The following is a 13305-nucleotide window of genomic DNA, read 5'->3' on the forward strand; positions in this document are numbered from 1 at the left end:
TCTGGAGGAGGATACTCTCGGTTGGGTCTCTTTTCCTGGACACGTCAAGAGGTCGAATATTCATTGAAGCTCGCAGCATCTTGAGCGAGAAGGTTAGTCGGGCGCATTGGCACTCTCGTGTTTAGGCGTGGGTTGGCAAAGGGCTGCTGAGGCAAAATGAACGTTCCTTGATCCGGGGCATTGGGGCACTGTCGATCAAAATCGTTCGATTTGGATGTGCTCAACTGAGACTTGACCAAGGCTTTTGATTGTTTAGACCATCAGGATAAGGACTTGGGAGGCCCCGAAGGTCTTCATAACATACATGTATGAGAGTCGGAAAGCACTCGGTGCTCTTAGATACTCGGTACGAAACCGAACACCACGTGTAACCCGACGAAGGCCAACTTATACCAATAGTGCACTTTGTTTTTGACGCCGTTAAGCGTCTTCATCTTCGACTTCTTCGACCTCGACATGCCTGTGCGGGATCGGCGCTGCTTCAGGCATGTCTTGCAGAGCGTCTCCGTGACCATTTCTTCCTTGGGAGGCCCCCTCGTCCGGAGCTTGCATGGCCAACTCCCTACGAAACCGCTCTTCTTCCTCAGCCAGCCTTGCATGGTCGTTTTCCGTAGCATGCTCTGTGCCCGAGCCCATTTGTGTTTCTCCATCTGCCCGCGCATACCCCTCGGCCTCCAACCGATCCATCTCTTCCGGCTCTACTAGATGGCCAAAGCCGCCTCCTTTGGCAGCTTCCTGCTTCCTGCGCACCACGGCTGGGACGAACCGACCAACGACTTCTCTCCGTAGATCTCGTATTTGTGGAGCGCTCTCGTATGTGGTCTTCGGTACCGGAGCAGGTTTGGCAGGTATCTGATGGCTCATGCTTTCTTGTGCGTCGTCAACACGCCGGTAGTCCCGTCTGAACTCCCGTGGCACCGGGGGCGGTGTATCTTCTGGCATAGGTATCTTTCGAACGGACTCATCGGTGTCGCTCCCCGGAGATTGTTCTCGAGCTTGCCAGCTTTTGCGCTCACCGTCATGCCGCCGCTTGCCCAAGATGTTGCTATTGTCTCCGTCTCTTCTTCGCTGTTGCCCAGCAAAACTGGGTGCCTTGTCCCCTAATGCTTCTCTGGCTTTGCGGACGGCTCTTAGGTCTCGTTCGAGATCCTCTAGGATGGCTTTTTCGCGAGGCTTGATGTCGCCGGACGTCTCGAGGGCTTTGAGGTCGTCAATTTGGCGTTGGAGGCGCTCAGGATTCCTCCGCGCCAATTTCTCGTTGCGCCTCGCTTGCAGTTCCGCTCGGCTTTTCTTGAGCTGTTTCGCCTTTTCCAGCTTGCGCTGCTGTTGCGCAGGGTTGACTGCTCGTTCTTTATCCTTCGCCATAACGTACTATCCAACTCGCAAATGTGGTAAAGGTAGATAGATGAAGGGCTGCTGGTGATAACTGACGTTGGGTCGGGAGTATAGCGGCTGGCGTCAAGGCATCAGTCAAATGGACGGTGGTTGTTTCTGTGTAGGCGTAGGTTTAATGTCAGGGTACAGGGTAGTGCTTTCTCATCAATTACATGTACGAGTAATTAGCCAACTCCGATCCCTAAAATCAGGAATCATATAACAAAAAAGAATCGAAGATCTGCTCTGGTGAGGTCATAGGGTGCGTGCCGGAATTAATTGGCGGTTTAGCAGCCTCTAGCTCTACCGGGGTAAAATGTCTTTCTCAGCCACTCAGACTATATATCCGTGCCTAGGTGATAGATCACTGCTACTGCAAGGCAGGCTAGAGATTTTGATTGGCAGCGGCTCGCTGGTACATAAGGTATCCAAGCTGCCATCATGAGAGCTTGGGTCTCACCGGTCAGGAGGGCGCAAATGCCAATGGCAATCTTCCAGGATGGCGGCTGCAGGGTGAGCACCAAAAACATGCGAGGGCTGCAGTAGCGCCACATCCAAAGCTGAGAGAGGAATGTGTCTGGATGCTTCGTAGGGCTACTCCTGCATGAACGGATCCAGGCGTGGGCGTGAACCGAGTTCGGACCAAACAGACGGGGAGGGAGCGTGCTACACAGCTTTTGAAGTGCATTGAGTATGCACCGATGAATGGATGCAGCGAAGGGCACACCGCAGGTGAAGGCTCGTCCAGGCAAACTGGTGCAAGAAGACGCGAGGCTGCTGGACGAAGCCAGCGCAGGGAATGGTCAAATACCTGACACCCTCTTCGGTCGCACACCCTCTTCAGCCCTTTCGATCAATCAACAGCCAGCCTCCCAAGCCCCAGTTCTTGTTTGCCTGCACCTTCGCAGGCTGATCTGCTCCCTACAAGCCTATTCGTATACTACTACCCCGTACCCAACCCGTCCCATGTCCAAGGCCCCGTCAAAGCGCAGCCCAGAGGCGCAGGCGGAAGCCACTCCAGCCCTCCCACTACTTCATCAGTCTCTTTGTCACATCGACAGTCCACCCGCACTGTTCCAAGCAGTGTTCAGCAAGTCGTAGCACCCGCTGTGCATAGCAGTAGTGGGTAGGAAGCGTAGTCAGGGACTAGGGTAGGGTTGAGACCAGACGCCGCATTTCTACTTTTGACGACAGTAGCCGCGCTCATCGCCCCTAAGGCTCCTCCTCTATTTTTCACCTTCGTGCTCGTTGTTTCTTCCTGATCATTGTCGCAGACGATGAAACAGTTCCCACGGTCTCGGTCCCTGCTCCCGATTCCGATTCCGTGGCCAGCATCGGCTCCCTCGTCCGGTCCTCGTCAACCTCCTGCCAGTGTGCCGCTCGTCGTCCTACCCCTCTTTGGCCTGAGGCCACTCTCGACTCCGCTTGCTCGTCGTGCAGAGGCACAACCGCCGGGCTCCCGTGAAGTGCACAAAATCCAGCGTTCCCCTGTTTGAGAGAGAGAGAGAGAGAGAGGGAGAGAGATACATCGCGAGCGCTTCGTCAAACCGAGGCTCTGCTCTGTCGTTGGGAGGCGCCCGTTGATACGTCAAGCTACAATGACCAGGCTCATCCAAACTGCCATATCTCGCAGCCAGGTCGCTGTCTGGTGTCTCTTGCACGACTCTTGACGGCTTCTCGCACACCTATCAGCTCGCAGAACTGCTATGTTGTGTTTGATCACTACGGGTACCTGTCGAAAGCCACCTGCCTCAACGCCTAGATTGGCCACCGTTCTCCCAGTCCTATTCGGACGTCCATGTCCGCGCCTCAGTCAGTCGCCGACTCTGTTTTGGGCCTGACTCAATCCGAGTTACTTCTCTTCCGACAACAGCAACAGATCCTGGCCCAGCGAAGCCATCACGGCGGCGGCATGCCCGACCGCGGCCGCGGCACCAGCCGACAGTCTCAGCCTAGTTCTCGTGCCGCCAGCGCCGCCAGCAGTCAGGGGGTGACTGGTCGGATTATACTAGATCCGCACAGTCTGCAAAACTTGTATTTGCACCTGGATAATCTGATGAGGTCCATCCAGCGCCGCATTGGAGAAGTAAGCCTGCCAGACCGGCTCTTGATCATCTTTTTGGTGGAGGACTAACTGGTTGTCGCATAGCTTGAAGAAGCTACCGAACAATCCGTGCAAACTCAGAGCAGTCGAGCCACCAGCGCCATGCATGATGCAGACGCCCAGATCACCAGAATGCGACGCATATTACGGGACATCGACACCCTCGAGCAGGACTTTGAGAAGATCAAGAAAATCAGGGACAAGGTCAAGCAGCTGAGGAATAACGTCGACCAGGTGAGTGAGCGGCTGGAACGGAGTCGTCCGAGCCCCCACGTGGCTGGAGCCCGCCCGAGGCGATGAAGTGCCGATGAAATGGCGATGATTTGCACCCTTTACGAAACCCACGTTTGCACAGACGAACCAGGAACGAGGAACGATGATGATGAGTGACGCGGATGGACAATTGTATTCGACCATCTTCAGCAGGCTTGGAGCTCTGGGCTTGTCACTGTATCAGCGGCCGTGGCATTTGCCTTTTCTTTTCTCGATAGTATCTGGACGGCGAATGCAGAGACGGGAGCCTCACGGCTGGACATTGGCTTACGATATTATGTGTTACCACTGTACGAGTACCGAACGGGGGAGGAGAGATTTTCGCGCGGAAAAATGTTGGTCTAAATCCTCTTTAACGCTGGGAGGACGATAATGATGGCTGGGCTTGTTCTTCGATCTCCCAGATGTTCGAGGAGCAAGGCATGTGTGTTGACCCTGCTAGAACTGTGGTAGCTCACGCTGGAGATGATTCATGTTTTGGACAAAGATACTTGTCAATGGTCTTGGAGCTATATTGACTAGGTGCCCGGAACCTATCCTTGAACGAAGTGACCGTCTTTCTCCACTGCTCCGAGCGAAGCGGGCTTTTCTTGCCCTTTCTCCCCTCTTGCCACTCCAACCGGGAAGCGTTTGATAGTCCCGCATTTGATGCATCGAATCTCAAATACATCCGCCCACGGCTTCCGGCCGTTCTTGCTTTGATTTACGACGAGTTCAGTGCTGGTTCGTCCAGGCAGGAGAAGGGAGTCGCAGCGCTTGCAAATCGAATGTTTCATGTCGGAGGCGAGCCGGATTCGCAATTTTCGGGACACTCCCAGGCTGTGATTTAAAAGCCGGCTCGCTTCAGACGCATTTTGAGTGTTGGGGCTTCTTGAGAGGAAAGCCCGAGAAGCAGATGTCTCGGAACTACTTGTCGCTGACCCGCTGTTTCCCGCGATGACCAAGTGTGCGGCCGCCTGATGAAGAAAAGAAATTCTTGAGTGAAGGTGTTTGTTGGGAATCTGCGGGCCGTCTCCCTTGGAGGACTTTGATTTGGCCATGTGCCCTCAAAAGAGCATCCTCTGTCTCCTGCCCGCTTTATGTCTGAAGTTCACATTCTGACGTCCATGGAAGACTTGAGACCACGGTACCTAGGTAGTGGATGACTAGGTACCTACAATGCCAGGGATACAAAGTCTAGGACTGGTTGTGTGCAGGCAGGTATCTGTAGTCAGAAGTAAGAGTACGGCGACGCACAAAGCGGCTTACGCATCAATCCAGGCACTCGGTCGGTCGGACGTATTTTGGTCCTTCTTCCTTCCTCCTTCTTCCGTCTTTTCAATCCCGTGTTTTGACTATATCTGCACTCTCGTCCAAAAAAAAAAAAACACCCTGGCGCGATGCCGGCGCCTAAAGAAATAGGAATAAGTAGAATCAATTAACGTGAGTATGAGATGTTGCTGCATCGATCCCTCCAAACGCATGGCGCAGGTTTGCCAAGGAATATGTTCGGCTAATCCTTATTTGGGCTAGCGTTACCTAATGCGCCTAGGCTGGTGCTGCAAACGTTGCCTCTTCGAAAACAACTTCCTCGTCGCAGGCATCACTCACGTTCATCCGCCCCAATTCATCTTCTCTGCTTCTCATTCCTGGTTACCACCAACCTGTCCACCTGAACTCTTCCTATTTGTGTTATTTGCACTCGAGATCGGGGTCATTGGCCGCGACCTGATCCGTCACCTGCGACATCGTTGTTTTCAGCCTTCCGCAGAGCCTACGTCGTTCCTTTGGCAGCACCTCCGTCAAGACCACCAGTCTATTAACCATGTCTGCTGAAGAAGATCTCATCGACTACTCTGACGAGGAGCTTCAAGCAACCGAAGCCCCCGCCGCCGCCGGCGCGACAAATGGAGCTGCAAAGAAGGGCGACTTGACAGTCACTGGCGGAAAGGCAGCAGACAAGGGTAAAGGCAGCTATGTCGGCATCCATTCCACCGGATTCAGAGATTTCTTGCTCAAGGGCGAGCTGCTACGAGCTATCACCGACTGCGGTTTCGAACATCCTTCGGAGGGTTAGTCATCCATTCCTACAAGCAAGAATCCCTCCACGTTCTTCCTTCTGCGAGAGTCCGTCCATCTCCAAGATAAGAAAAATTGGCTTTGAAGAAGATGTTTCGCAATTCCAAGAGCTACACGCAAACGAGTGCCGAGATCCTCTGGTCGAAAAGTGATGTGCGGTAACCACCCAAGCCCGAGATGGTTGGTGTTTGGGAAATCACAAGAGGCCCAAGCTCCAGAATCAGACGCGAGACATTGCCCGCTTCGGAGCCTGGTCATATTTCTTGGCTATGAATTGACAAGCTGAAAATTGCTGTCGCTCAGTATGGCCTTGGTTGTTCAGGTCGTGCCTGTGCCTTCGAAGTAACACTCGAATGGCAATGGTAGCCTGGGATACGGCTTCTGGTTGTCCTTCAACTACACCATTATTTGGCGGGCTTGAAGCGAAAGAGGCGGGCATTGTAGCGCTGAACTTGCGGAGATGGACGGACCGATCTGCGATGCTTTTTCGTCGTCTTCACATTTATTGGCGAACCACTCTAACATCAACACTTCCTACAGTCCAACAAAAGTGTATCCCTCAAGCTCTTCTCAGCGTCGATATTCTTTGTCAAGCCAAGTCCGGTCTCGGTAAAACAGCCGTCTTTGTCTTGACCACCTTGCACCAGCTGGAACCAGTCCCTGGCGAATGCTCCGTGTTGGTTATGTGCCACACCCGAGAGCTGGCATATCAAATCAAGAACGAATACGCAAGATTCAGCAAGTACCTCCCGGACGTCAAAACAGCGGTCTTCTATGGCGGCACTCCTATTCAGAAGGATATCGAGCTTCTCAAGAACAAGGAGACATTCCCTAACATCATAGTTGGAACTCCGGGCCGACTCAACGCCCTTGTCCGCGACAAGGTTCTATCTTTACGCAATGTGAAGGCATTTGTCCTCGACGAATGTGACAAGATGCTTGATCAGATCGGTATGGCCTTCATCGTCTATTAATCAATCAAGAACTCTCTAACAACATTGCTCTAGACATGCGTCGCGACGTCCAGGAGATCTTCCGAGCGACTCCTACCGAGAAACAAGTGATGATGTTCAGCGCTACCCTGCCTGCCGAGATTCGACCGATTTGCCGAAAATTCATGAGAAACCCTCTGGAAGTCTTCGTTGACGACGAGACCAAGCTCACCCTCCACGGTCTCCAACAATATTCTATCCGGCTAAGCGAAGGCGAAAAGAACCGAAAGCTGAACGAGCTGCTTGACAGCCTCGAGTTCAACCAGGTCATCATCTTCGTCAAGAGCACTTTGCGTGCCACCGAGCTCGACAAGCTACTGCGTGAATGCAACTTCCCTAGCATTGCAGTGCACTCTGGGATCAGCCAGGAAGAGCGGTATGTGTATCACAATAGCCACCTAGCTGCTGGTACTGACGACCTTTTAGGATCAAGCGATACAAAGAGTTCAAGGAATTCAACAAACGGATCTGTGTGGCTACAGATGTATTTGGCCGTGGTATCGACATCGAGCGTATCAACCTCGCCATCAACTACGATCTGCCGGCAGACGCTGATTCATATCTTCACCGCGTGGGTCGTGCTGGCCGTTTCGGCACGAAGGGTCTGAGCATCTCTTTCGTCAGCAACGAGCAAGACGAAGCTGTGCTGAAGGAGATCGAGCGAAGATTCGACGCCAAAGTTCCGGAATACCCAGAAGGCGGCGTGGACTCGAGCACTTACATGGCTTCTTAGAGGACCGAATGATTTCCAGATACTCATTTGGGAGCCTTTTTCCGTTCGAAGGAATTACATGTGACAACAGCAATACTGGGCTGGGAGGGGAATGGGGGGAATGAAAATGGGAAGATTGATTATTCCGGCAGAATAGCCTCCACTACTGGGTTAGCTAGCCTACCTAGCTACTGGGTAGTTTGTGGGCAGGAAATGTCATAGTAGATTGTGCTGGTAGTCTTCTTGATAGGTCTAGTCGCTAATGCTGTGTTACTACGTGCTTTGTATGCTTTGTATGGTCCTCCAAGGGGCAGGCAGCCTTAGGCTCTTTCCCGCCCGGCAACCTGACTACTTAGGCGTCGAGCTTCAGCCTTTCGAGGAGAGCGTCGATCTTGCCGAGTAGAATCTGGTAATTCACGGCATCTGCAGCAAACTCATCGCCTGCGAGTTCTCCATCCAACGTCCGCACGGCACCGGATTGCAGAAGCGCGTCGGTTGGAATGGCGGCGGGTTCGGGCATCGTCAAGTCAACACCCTCGTCCTCCACCACCTGGGCCTGGAGCTCCTGCTCGCCGTCGCGATGGTCGCTGGACTTCCAAGTGCTGGCGATGTCAGGTTCCGCAACGCTCACCATTCCTTCCCCTCGTGCATGTTCGGCAGAGAGGGTGGGTGCCTGTTCCTGTTCCTGTTCCTGTGCGACAGCTAGCTCCTCGTCCATAACATCCTCAAGACCAGAGTCCTCGAAGCGCAGCCTGAAGCGTTCGGACAGGTAATAGCGGATGTCATCGAGTAGCTCGATCGTGTCGGTCTCCTGGCGCGCGTTGATACGGTTAGCCGACTCGTTGACCAGTTCGGCGAATTCCGGGTCGTCAATGTATGATTCGAGGCGGTAGGCCATGTAGCGGGCCGCGAACTCTTCGAGGCGTTGCACCCTGGTCAGCCACGCGGCGCGAAGAATCTCGTAGACGTCCATGTCAACATCCTCGCGGGCAGGCTCGGCTTCCGACGGCATGGCGGTCGCCGTGCCATTACCGAGCGTAGAGATAACCACGCCTGCCTTGGCCTTGAGCTTTTCCAGGAACAACATATCCGCGGCAAAGAGGACGTCGACCGCGATGTCGAGCCCGAAGTCTGTCTTCTCCGTGTACAGGAACGTCAGGATGATTTCGAGAACCTCGGGCGAGCAGTCGATCGGTACGATTTGGAGGTGAGGCGTCTCCTGGGCTTCGCGGAAGGAGGATTCAAACATAGTCATAAAGAACTCGGAGCGGATGAGCATGGCTTTGTGGCACGGGTAGATCTTGGTCCTGCGCGGTTTCCGCGACCGAGATGGCGAACGCGACCGGGACGTGTGAGACGGCGAGGGTGAAGGTGAAGGCCGTTCCAGTGGGATTCCGAGGGCATTAGTACGAGACCGCAACATGGTCTCCTGCGAGGAGTCTCGTTGGCGTTGCACACTTCCAGTGGCATCTCCACCCTCGTCTATGCGGTCATCTTCGTCGGCGTCGGCGCGGAGAAGAACATCCGCAAAAATGCCATTGTCTCGATCCCATTTGATGTCGTCTGCCCTAGAAGAATCCGTCTCCACGGCGTATTTGACGACATTCTCCCGGAACCAGAGCTCCAATTGATTGCGACCCTTCTCAACTTCGTCCTGTCGCCGCTGCCTTGCTAGACGGCGGTCGTCACTTTCGAAAATCAGGTGAGACAGACTCTGAATCTCAAGGTGCTTGCTTATCCGATCAACACCGGCAAGGATGTCGGAGTCTGTGAAGCCGGTGCCTGGTCCACCTCCAGGTTCTCTTGGTAGTTCCCCAAGATATAGATGTTTGAGTGCGATTGCAAAAGACTGCGGAGGGATGGTAGGCGGCAGTTTCCAGGAAGTCGTCTCTGGAGCAGCAGCGAGTTTTCTCGCAAAATAGGGCGAGCGCGCAGAAAGGATGAATTTATGTAGGTGGAACGATTCAGTGGCGGTGAGAACCGTGATGTCTGAAGTCTTAGGATGCTCTCTAGTCAGCAACGACACCAAGTGAGACGCCAAAGGCTGCAGGGGGTCTGTAGATTTTGAGTAGTCGTAAGATAATAACAAGTTACGTATCCGGTCGTTCAAGGCATTATAAAGACATCTGTTGTAGATCATTTAGCATGGGAGCATGGGGGGGAGAGAGCTCCAGCAAGTTGGACACACCTCTCGCCTTGGAACGTGTCTCTTTCACACAACGCTCCGGACTCTAAGAGCAGTTGGACGACTTCATAATGTCCACATAGGCTAGCCTTCTCAGCCGTGAGTGACTCGTTCGCCAACGGAGAAAGGGCAGGTGGCAATGGTGGAAGAATTGCTCTTGAGGAAGTGAAGGCTTACTAGAATGAGAGGGGTATAGTCATATTGATCTTTGGCATTAATGTTCGTCCCTTCCTGTATCATTTCCTGGCAGACTTTCAGGTCTCCACGTCTGCAGGCGGCGCATAGTTTCTGGAAATTCTCGCTGAAGTCTAGAGGATTGTCTTCCTTGAGCACTCCCTCCTCGATCAGCCTCTTCTCGTCATGGAGACTGCGTTCGAGTTGATCTTTACGGAGCACTCCATTTGCACTCATGATCCCGGAACGAGAGGACAACAAATGACTGGTGTCGCGAATATCCACAGAGAAAACAGGGGAGACAAGATCTTTCAGGCCAGGCGTTGGACGAAATCGCGACATATCTAAATGCCACCGCCACTGACGAGGCCGAGATTAGATTAGATAAAGATCACGTGCATCACGTGCGTCGGCTCTTCTCCGCCGCCCACACCATGCCCACACTATGCACGACACGAGAATTTCACTAAAAGCGAAACAAGGTGAACCAACAACGCAAGCCTCAACCCGCAGCAACTCCCCTCCCACATACCCACATACGAAGAGAAGAGGCTGCCGTCCTAGTAATACCATCACCGTTGACAGCGGCACCAGTCTACCCAGCATGGCTGAGCAAGATGGATTCATCCACCTCGGACGTCCCCTTCCTGCGGTGGGCGCACAACCAACCATTGCTCCTCTTCGTGTTGTGATACAACCTCAAGTGAGTAAGAAAGAAGCCTTACAATCCTGGCAACATGCTTACAGAACAAGGCCCTTTTCTCAGTTCTCGATCACTGCACCCGGCGACCCCTCGATCAACAGCGAGTCATCGGGACCCTGCTCGGAACTCGTTCGGACGCCGACGAGTCGCAGATCGTTGTCCACTCCTCTTTCGCAGTCAGCCACACCGAGACTACAGACCAGGTTGAGGTGGACATGGAGTATCAAAAGGCAATGCTGGCACTACATCTTCGAGCCAACCCCAAGGAGGTCTTGGTGGGCTGGTACGCGACCAGTTCGGAATTGAATACATTTTCGGCTTTGATCCAAAACCATTACAGCAGCCAGGGTGAAGGTACCTATCCGTACCCAGCAATCCATGTCACAGTGTCATCCGAGCCCGGCAAAGATATTGAGGTTAGGACGTACATTTCGGCCTCCGTCGGCGTGAGCCCGGAACGAGCCGCAGATTCTGCTGCGTTCATTCCCATTCCTTACACGGTCAACTATAGCGAGTCCGATCGCGCTGGTCTTCAAGGCCTTGAGAATGCAAAAGTGCAGGACAACCGAACGGCGACAATTCTTACGGAAATCGAAGACTTGGAGCGATCGTTGGAAGATACTCTCGGCTTGTTGGACCGAGTCTCCAAGTACGTGGAGAATGTGGTTGAAGAGGAGACAGAGCCCTCAACGGCATTAGGACAGTTCCTTCTAAACACCCTGGCATTGGCGCCCAAGGTTGACCCTGCGGACATTGAGAAGGATTTCAACAACCACATCCAAGACGTCTTGACCGTGTCATATCTCGCCAACATGATTCGCACACAGATGGATTTGTCCAACAGACTAGCAACGGCGCAACTCACAATGGGTGGTGGCGAAGCGTCGGGCGCAGCTTCGACAGAAAAGGACGGACGCAGACAGAACAGGCAAGGCGGGCAGACCAGGCAAAACCGAGCAGAGAGTTTGTCATTAGCGAATTTGTGATTGATGTGGGAAAAGAGCATTTCGGGTCATTTGCAGTTCCCTGCTGTGGATTGGCATGATGAGTCCTCTGTTTTGCCTCGCAAGGCACGGCAATGTCTATCAGAGGTAAAAGCAAAGCTACGGCGTTTCAAGGCCGCAAAAGGGTGCACATGAGCCAGCATCCAGGACGCGCTATCAGCGTGTTCCAACTCGAGGATGCAAGATGGTCGCACTCCGTCGTTTCTGTGAAATAGAGCAGAGATTATTCACGGCCCAATGTTAAGATGACCTGCCCAGGCCTAGACAGACAATCGGACAACGATGAGTTAGGGAACGATGTCTTGTCCACGAAATCGTGGCAACCTTTGGGATGCTTCTACTAGCTGAAGCTGAATAGCATAGCTGAATTCAAGCTGGAATACGCTCTGTTCCGGGATTGGCGTGGCCTCCGTTTCGCGCCCAGTGGAATCTTTCGGCATCACGTACACCACCCGAAAGGCGCTGTTGTGGGCCTGTATCGCTGTGCGTTGTGCGTTGATCGTGAAGATGAATAGCCTCTTCGATGTCAAGTCTCGCTTCGATCATGATGTAACTGACACTCTTCGGTGTGAAGGCGTGTCTCGTCAACCGACTTCGCTCCTGGGTCTCTTGCTCGCCCTCTCATCCAAATCATCATCCGCGCCATTCTCTCCACCGGCTTGACCGGGGCCCGCGACATCACCGGCGTCGTCCCTATCCCTCTTCTTCCTCCTGCCTCTGCCTCTGCCTTTTCCTTTACCGGTTCCCTCTTCACCGACGACCTCGCCGAGATTGACGAGATCGCCGACAGCCAATTTGGTGCCCTCACGGCCTTCGTTCGTGTCGAACAGTTTCTTCTTGTTGTCTATGTCGCGCTTCTTCTTGAACATCTCTTGCACACGGCCGAGCTTGATGCTATCGCGACGTAGCACGAATTCAAAGTCCGACAGCTTGAGTTTTGCGCGTCCGCTGTACGTGGCGACGCTGACGGCATTGTGGCACGTCTCGATGATGAAGTCGGTCAGGATCTCGTCCAGCACTCGCAAAGTCTCGGGGAAGGGCTGGCTGAATGATGTGGGCGGATTGGTGGTGTTGGGAGTTGGAGGCGCCGAGAGGTATTGTCGTGACGAAGGGCCGAGCGGTTTCAGAATGTCAGGGTGTGTAGGTGCGCCGTACGCATACAGCAGCGCCGACAGTTCAGGACCGAAGTTCAGATTGCCTTTGTGCCGGCCTGCGCGGGCTCGAGGCTCCATGTTGAAGAATGCGATAAGATGCTGTGGGTTGGAATTCGAGGTCAGGTAGAGTTGGACGATGAGAGCCGGCTCCCACGTCGGCTGCGATGGCTATCTAACCAGTGACGTGTTGGGCACGTTCATCAAGCTAAAGAGTAAGGTTCAACTGGTAAAGCCCTGGATATTTAGTACTGCGTGCCCAGGAACGCAGGTGTCGCTATGCCAGAGAGATGAAGAATGGTATTCCATATAGAGTATCCGAACTGTGATCATAGGTAATAGTGGTAGCAATTAGTACGGAGAGGTATATCCTATTTACTAGTGCCGCCGCTAGAGGCCTTAGCCTCTCTAGTGCCGTTATCGTTGCTAATTGTTTCTGCCTCTACTGTTACTACGTATGCCGTATGTTTCAACCTCGCAATTCTGAGTTCTGCCAGCACTCAAGTCGATCAGGCCGGTCTTTGCTTCATCGGCGGATCCGTCTACTGCCCACTGCTGTGCACGGGACAAAAGTA

General features: G+C 53.4%; 7 protein-coding genes across 7 annotated transcripts; 3 read left to right on the forward strand and 4 right to left on the reverse strand.

The window, feature by feature from the left end:
- Window positions 1-420: 420 nt before the first annotated feature.
- Window positions 421-1365, reverse strand: A1O3_08283 (uncharacterized protein; the record flags this gene model as incomplete). The annotated part of the gene is made up of 1 exon (XM_007738381.1): window positions 421-1365. One exon carries the CDS (start codon window positions 1363-1365, stop codon window positions 421-423), a length of 945 nt encoding a protein of 314 aa, XP_007736571.1.
- Window positions 1366-3172: 1807 nt separating this feature from the next.
- Window positions 3173-3778, forward strand: A1O3_08284 (uncharacterized protein; the record flags this gene model as incomplete). The annotated part of the gene is made up of 2 exons (XM_007738382.1): window positions 3173-3460; window positions 3524-3778. The coding sequence occupies 2 exons, from the start codon at window positions 3173-3175 to the stop codon at window positions 3776-3778; spliced, it is 543 nt and encodes a 180-aa protein (XP_007736572.1).
- Window positions 3779-4308: 530 nt separating this feature from the next.
- A1O3_08285 (uncharacterized protein) lies at window positions 4309-4791 on the reverse strand (the record flags this gene model as incomplete). The annotated part of the gene is made up of 1 exon (XM_007738383.1): window positions 4309-4791. A coding segment is annotated over one exon (483 nt), but the record flags the coding sequence as incomplete, so codon positions are not given.
- Window positions 4792-5555: 764 nt separating this feature from the next.
- A1O3_08286 (ATP-dependent RNA helicase sub2) lies at window positions 5556-7534 on the forward strand (the record flags this gene model as incomplete). Its single annotated transcript, XM_007738384.1, has 4 exons — window positions 5556-5802; window positions 6350-6760; window positions 6817-7177; window positions 7228-7534. 4 exons carry the CDS (start codon window positions 5556-5558, stop codon window positions 7532-7534), a joined length of 1326 nt encoding a protein of 441 aa, XP_007736574.1.
- Window positions 7535-7865: 331 nt separating this feature from the next.
- On the reverse strand, window positions 7866-10109 carry A1O3_08287 (uncharacterized protein; the record flags this gene model as incomplete). The annotated part of the gene is made up of 3 exons (XM_007738385.1): window positions 7866-9639; window positions 9702-9787; window positions 9876-10109. 3 exons carry the CDS (start codon window positions 10107-10109, stop codon window positions 7866-7868), a joined length of 2094 nt encoding a protein of 697 aa, XP_007736575.1.
- A 367-nt stretch (window positions 10110-10476) lies between these two features.
- On the forward strand, window positions 10477-11561 carry A1O3_08288 (eukaryotic translation initiation factor 3 subunit F; the record flags this gene model as incomplete). Its single annotated transcript, XM_007738386.1, has 2 exons — window positions 10477-10575; window positions 10626-11561. 2 exons carry the CDS (start codon window positions 10477-10479, stop codon window positions 11559-11561), a joined length of 1035 nt encoding a protein of 344 aa, XP_007736576.1.
- Window positions 11562-12163: 602 nt separating this feature from the next.
- Window positions 12164-12811, reverse strand: A1O3_08289 (uncharacterized protein; the record flags this gene model as incomplete). The annotated part of the gene is made up of 1 exon (XM_007738387.1): window positions 12164-12811. One exon carries the CDS (start codon window positions 12809-12811, stop codon window positions 12164-12166), a length of 648 nt encoding a protein of 215 aa, XP_007736577.1.
- Between the last annotated feature and the right edge of the window lie 494 nt (window positions 12812-13305).

The sequence above is a fragment of the Capronia epimyces genome (assembly GCF_000585565.1).
Source record: "Capronia epimyces CBS 606.96 chromosome Unknown aczIQ-supercont1.7, whole genome shotgun sequence".
NCBI classification, from domain to species: Eukaryota; Fungi; Ascomycota; class Eurotiomycetes; order Chaetothyriales; family Herpotrichiellaceae; genus Capronia; species Capronia epimyces.